General features: G+C 36.0%; 1 protein-coding gene across 2 annotated transcripts; it reads right to left on the bottom strand.

The window, feature by feature from the left end:
* Positions 1–3,947: 3,947 nt before the first annotated feature.
* On the bottom strand, positions 3,948–6,294 carry LOC147540389 (uncharacterized). Of its 2 annotated transcripts, XM_086639041.1 has the most exons (4): positions 6,162–6,294; positions 5,416–5,497; positions 4,454–5,023; positions 3,948–4,359 (listed from the first exon to the last, which is right to left on the bottom strand). In XM_086639041.1, exons 2-4 carry the CDS (start codon positions 5,482–5,484, stop codon positions 4,117–4,119), a joined length of 882 nt encoding a protein of 293 aa, XP_086495167.1. In that variant the 5' UTR covers positions 5,485–5,497; positions 6,162–6,294; the 3' UTR covers positions 3,948–4,116. The 2 variants fall into 2 exon arrangements, with proteins under 2 accessions (XP_086495167.1, XP_086495168.1); XM_086639042.1 differs by lacking the exon at positions 6,162–6,294 and having other exon boundaries at positions 5,416–5,559.
* Positions 6,295–6,561: the final 267 nt, after the last annotated feature.

The following is a 6,561-nucleotide window of genomic DNA, read 5'->3' on the forward strand; positions in this document are numbered from 1 at the left end:
AACATAAAATTTCAATGTTACTTGCATACAATGATTGTGATTTCTAATTTTTTGCTTGAAAGACCTGTATTTTGATTTGAATGTTTAAAGTTGTGATATAGAATAATGTAGGACTAGATAGAAAGGGATGGATGTTTGAAGAACTATCTTGAAATTGTTTAGCGTGTTGGTGATGTGCTTTTATAAGTTTACTTTTGTCATTCTTTTGCTTTTGGTAGTTCATATAGATAAGGGAGAACATATGTGCATTTATTAATATCGTATTTGAGACAAGTTTTGAGATGTTGGAGGATACTAAATAAAGAAAATAGTTGTTTTAATTTACAAGTTCTGATTTCTTGAAGTTCCGATTTCATCAAAATTTACAAGTTCCTCAATCTGGCCGAAAATGTGTCTTGAAGTTTTAGTTTCTTTGATCCTTGATTTTCATTGTTGAATTTTGTCCACAGAATTTATTGTTTTGTGTGTAATTCTCTGTTAGTTCTCGTGAATTTAAAGTAACCTGAACTATGTTACGTGACAATATGTAAATCGTGGTCGATGACATGTCAATAATACATGTAGATGTAGTTGTGCCCATGCCCAAACATACAATTATTTTATTATGCATTTCTACGCCAGCTTGTTAAGTTTGTGGCCATCCAACTCAAAACCAATTGGTAATGAGTGGAGAGGACCTATACTTTATATTCTTGGTTGCTAGTTACTCATTCTCCCATTTGGACTATTCTCACACGCCCCCTCACGTGGGGTTCTTTGAGCCTAACACGTGTTTTTTTTTCTTTACGTGTGACGTGGAGCACGTGTGGGCACGTGTGGCTTTTAAGCCTATCACGTGTGGGCCTAGCTTTGATACCATGTTAAGTTTGTGGCCATCCAACTCAAAAACAATTGACAATGAGTGGAGATGACCTATACTTTATATTCTTGGTTGCTAGTTACCCATTCTCCAATTTGGGACTATTCTCACACAGCTAACATTATACAGAGACTTGTCATTCACATTTTCTATGCGAATCACATGCCACTGTGTGATCCTAAATGGTCTAGAAATAAATAACGTAATACGTCTCAATACAGCTAGTAAAATTAATCTCAATAACTTTAGCACAGTCTCTCTTACTATACGTATAATGGTATAAAGTAAAAAATTTCTCTGTTATTATAATGACCAGGTTCCATCGTGCTGTTAACAGGGAGAACCGACCGGTTAAGGATAATTAATTTTCTTCGTCAGTTAATGTGAATAACATTAAAACTTTTACTTTAACATTTACAATAACAGAAGTACACAAATATTTTCCCATAGATGCTTAAGGAATTTATGGTATAGAGTAACATAGAACCATGTGGAACCAATAGGGAAGCCGGAAGGGTAAATATTTTTGTTGAGAAGGTTTGAAGAACTATCTTTATTTGTTTATATTTAGCATTTATACTTATTTTTATAGTAGTTTTGATGCTTTTTTAATATTGACAACGTGGTCATTACAAAGGCATTGATACATCGGTACGATGTGATAAACACGATAATCGCTGAATTACTACTGGCCTAAAGTCAGTTCAGTATTTATGGATTTGCACTTCTATGCGATCAAACCTGGAATCTCTGCATTGCGAAGTAGATGCACAGACCAACTAGGTTACCTGACGTTGGCTACTATTTGATGTTGCGAGCTAATAACTAGAAAATCGTTGTTTGCCTATCTTACTTGGGACAAACTTCAAGATGTTGGAGAATACAAATTAAGAAAAAGTTATCAACCATGGAGCAATATCCAAGTGATTAGAACTTTTAGTCAAACAGTTTTACTAGTTTGTTTTAGTGGAGTTTTTTTTTTTCCAATGTTAATAGCAATGGTCGTTGCAAAGTATTGATACATCGAGACGGTGTGATAAGCACGATAGTTGCTGACATACTACTGGCCTAGAGCCCGACAAATACTACTGGCCTAAAGCCCGACGGACTATATGGTCCCCTTGTCTCTTCTGACACGGTCACCCGTGCGGTACTTTTGGACGGTAACTCTATCCGCTTTGATACGTATATTCTCTTGCTGACTTTGACTTATATGATTATGAACAGATTCGAGGTGTTACTGGAAAGATATGTGCTCTTGTTGGCGACGGTTTTACGAGAGCTGGCATTACAGAACAACTGTCACTCCCTGATGATGATCTCTTTGATAAAATGTATGGGAAACAAGAAATCCTCAAGGAAGAACGGGGCACTGAAAAGCGAGGTAGTTTCAGTTTTTGTTAGTTCGGAAACATGTTTTTGATGTTTGATAGTGTACTGTTATTATTGTTTTTCCAATTGTAGGAGCTGATAAAAAAGATAACCGAAACTGTCCGGGGACTTATATTGGACCGACATTGCCAATGACTTAGAATGCCTCTCTCGCTCTTCAGGGACAATTGCAAGGGAATTGAAATGTATATCGGAAAAGAATAAGTTAAATTTGTAGCACAGCAACATCAGTAGTAGCTGGTTTGATTGCAAGCAAAATTACTACAAATGTGTCTGGAACCAAGGGCGATATTTATCGATATGAAAGCTTTCCTATTCATGCCATGTTAAACTGAAATTCAGGCACCCAATGGTTTGAATTATGGATTGTGTTAAGACTGTGCAACTAGATTTCAAATGTCCAACTTTGTTTAAACTTGGTAAACTTGGTTATGAAGAAGATATATGGTTTATAGTTTGAATCAAGTGGGTATGGGCATCCGTATGCACTTGAAGCATTGGTTGGGTAGGCCGGGCACCAAAATTCGATGACCATTAGGGTAAGCAGGCAATTTCGAACTTCTATCACGCCATTACTCGCCCAAACCAACCAAATTACTCGGGTAATTCGGGATCGGGTAATGGATTTCACTAGTAAATATATATTAATTTTAAATACGTGTTTGGACAATCTCACAATCATATACATCAGTTTAAGCGACACCTGTTAGATTTTAGTGTTTTACAAAAACAAAAGTGTAACAAAAACATAGTTCAAAACGACGGTAACGTGGCATCATTGAAAGAGATGCAGTGTAAGTCGTTAAAGCTCACTCAACCATTAGTGCAGATTTTCCCTAAAAATTCGCCATATTAAATTTTGTGGCCGCAATTGCAACATTGCAATCGAGTTGCACATTTACTTGCTCGAAATGCTTTCTTAGTTGAAAGGGATAGCATATGGGAGAGTCCCATCAGATTCAAAGCTTCATTGTAAGCCAGTTGGAGGCAGATAAATCCAACGCTCTTTCAGGTATTTGTTTTGAATAAATTATACTGACCATATTTGTTCGGTTGAAGATCAAATGCCATTCACATATTATAGGGTGTAGATAATCTATTGACAGACGACAGACCTCAGTAGCGTATAATCCTATCACGAATTTAAGGTCAGACCTCAGTATCAGCTCATGATCCTCTGTATCACTGCAGAATAGGTTGACATTGATGATATGTATTACCGTATTAGATCTAAATTCTTCATTCAGGTATAATTTGACTGAGCTTCAGCTGGTCTCTAGCGACGGGACCAGGGATGAGCAAATCGAGTACTCCTGGTGTATAATTGGCGTTCGCTGAATGAATATTTGCTTCTAATAGCATCTCTATTGGCCAATTAAGAGGAAAGTGCCAACAACTCCACTGATATTGAGGTGATTTTCATGTATGCAAGTATATATGTTGGTAAGTTTCTCAGTTCAAAGTAGTCGTAGCCGTAGAGTGCAATTATCGTATAACTTGAGTTCTCGCTCTCTTTGCTAAAGCTAAACAAGTGATTTCATGAAGTGGTAAAAAATGTAAACCTTGTTCTTTATCTTAACTAACCATTTCTAACTATTATGTTTGAGACTTTGGAGGAACACTCAACCCCAAATCAAACCTTTAAAACTTGATTTCGATAATGTCCAAGTCAAATTTCATATAAGAAACAAAACACTAATAATAAGTATTTTAGTCGATTAACCTACGCCCATAAGCGTAAAAACTACGAGTCTATAAATAATAGTAATATTATGTACCAAAAGTTATCACTTTCATCTATCAGAGTCTAATATGAAAATTTAAAACAGTAGCCGCCTAAGGATTTACCAATCATACAGTAATATTTATGCATAAAAGACGTGAACCTTCATAATTGTATTACCAATCAACTCGAAAATAAGGACATTGCCTCTTACCCGACCAATTAGTTTTTCGAAGAATTTACTCCACCCAGCGTTTAGTCGAAATGAAGAATCGGTTTCTCGGCAACCAACTTGGTAGTTCTTTTTGAGTCCTTGAGCTTGAAGTATGACCATCTTCACATCCCTATTCATTAAATATTCCTTTGCAAATTCGAAAGGAACATGCTGCCCAAAAAAGAAACACATGAGATTTTAGTGAACCAAAAAAATGTTTTTTATTATGTTTAACAAGGGAGACTTTTTTATTAAGAATTCTTACCACATAATTAGAATGTGATTGCCGAATATATATCGCGAAGAAAGGATGTTCGGAATTGAACTCATTAGCTACTTTTTGTGCTTTCACATTTCCTTCCCTTCTAGCCTTGCCCGCTCTTCCGTCCTCAACTTCTTCTCTTCCTCCTCCCCCTCCGACTTCTTCTTCGTCTTTTTCTTCTTCCTCTTCCTCTTCTTCTTCCTCTTCTTCTTCTTCTTCTTCTTCTTCTTCTTCTTCTTCTTCTTTTAATCCTTCATCACCATCATCATCATCATCATCATCATCATCATCATCTATAATGATGATGGGTTCTTGTTCGGGAAATTTTAACTTAGGTCCATTTCTACTGTACATGCCGACTTCAAATAATGCACTATCTAGGTGATAAAATATTAAAATATCGCCGATTTGAAGTGAATGAAATCTGACAAATGAAGACCAACCTTTCGCGAAAAATAAGTCTTTGTCTTTCTTTTTTATTTCTACGTTCCACTTCGTTCCTAATGGAAGTTTAAGAGTCACTTTACAAGGAAAAGTTTCTTCCAACTCCATAACAAACTCATAAGGTATCTTCTGCATGAAGAAAAAAAAATGTTTCAAAGTTTAATAGATAAAAGAGTAAAGAGTGATGGAGAGCTAAATTTCGAAGTGTTCTGTTCACCATATTTTCTGAGAGAGCAACCAAGTGGCTGATTTTCTTTCTAAGATGAGACTGGGACCAGGAGAGACTTTTTTAGAACTCCAAAATCTTCCTTCGGTGCTAGTCAACATGATTTGCATGGATACCCGTAGAACTGTTCGATTACGAAAGGGATGGGGCTAAGTTTGGTTCTTTATGTACTCTTGTTTTTATTTTATCTTGGCTTTTTCTGATTTATATTCGTCATATCGGGTCGGGCGCTTAATCCGCTTATCAGTACAAAAAGAAAAAGGAAACAACAGATAGAGAGGGATAGAGAATTAACCATTTCATCCATGGTATCATAGGACATCATTTGAGAAAAGGAAGGAACTTGGTTAAGTAGCATTCCCATTTTTCACCAAAACCTGAAAAATAGTTTGCAGAGAAAAATGAGTCCAATTTGGTCTGTACTTAATGGAATTCCACAATTGAGTGTTCAACAAAGGGTTTTGTGTGATGGAAGTAAAAAAAAAAAGCAAAATAACCAGATAGTTGATGGTGGACAATCGGTCGAATTTCATATCAAAGTGCATGTCACTCGAAACCCTACACGGTTCCTCAGGACAGGGAAGAAGCAGAACATTCTTCAGTCAAAGAAAGCTGACTAAAGTCTATGTGAGATCAAGGCTCACTCATCGCAGCCTACAGAGAACTCTAGAGAGAGAGCGATCGGCGATGGTCCAAAACTAAAACAAGAAAGGTCCAGGGGCGCATTTTCAATTTCAGACCTAGTTTAGGGTCTTCAAAAAAAATCCAAAATAAAAATTAATGGAGAACTAACATTTGTTGAAGAAGAAGTCTTTGGTGGTTTTTTGATGTAAAAAAGTAGAAATCCAAGAAAATAATATATCTTCAAGAACTCTTTAAGAACTAAAACCCTAGACAATGAACTAAAAACCTTAGACAATGAACTGAAAACTTAGACAATGGTCTTCAAGAACACTTACATAAGAATGTGGTTCAAATAAGTCTAAACAGGAAAAAAAATTACTCCAAAAAACATGAATCAAAGAAAGAAAAATGGGTTACCTTTCTCTCTGTTCTTCAACACAAAACAGCAAGAACAAGCCAACAACAAGGTGAGAAAGAACTTTGGAGAGTGAGAAAGAAGAGAAAGAAATGTGTCTAAACTTTTTGGTACGGGAGCTAAACTTTTTGGTACGGAACCTAAGGGTCCGTTTGTTACGTTTCTTATGTGAATTCAAATTTGTGTTTGAGTGGTGGTGGGAAAATTTGTGGGCGCCTTTAAAGAAATTCTATTTCTTCCCTCCTATGACCTATCTCCCTTTTCATACCAAATTGCACAAACAAGAAGAATGAAGAAGATATTTAACTGAGTTGAATTTGGTTACGTAAGTTGAGTTGATGAAAAATAAACTACAAAGACTTGTCTATTTATAGACCCAAATTGATATACCCACTAACTATG

Source organism: Eschscholzia californica, unplaced genomic scaffold (genome assembly GCF_041429995.1).
Source record: "Eschscholzia californica isolate CP2 unplaced genomic scaffold, dmEscCali1.0.p SCAF_5, whole genome shotgun sequence".
Taxonomy (NCBI): domain Eukaryota; kingdom Viridiplantae; phylum Streptophyta; class Magnoliopsida; order Ranunculales; family Papaveraceae; genus Eschscholzia; species Eschscholzia californica.

Coding starts and splice junctions, on each gene's coding strand:
- LOC147540389 (XM_086639041.1), bottom strand. CDS start 5,484: ATGGGAATGCTACTTAACCAAGTTCCTTCCTTTTCTCAAATGATGTCC. Junction 5,024..5,415: donor ATGATACCATGGATGAAATG/GTTAATTCTCTA, acceptor TTCTTCATGCAG/AAGATACCTTATGAGTTTGT. Junction 4,360..4,453: donor AATCACATTCTAATTATGTG/GTAAGAATTCTT, acceptor TTTTTTGGGCAG/CATGTTCCTTTCGAATTTGC.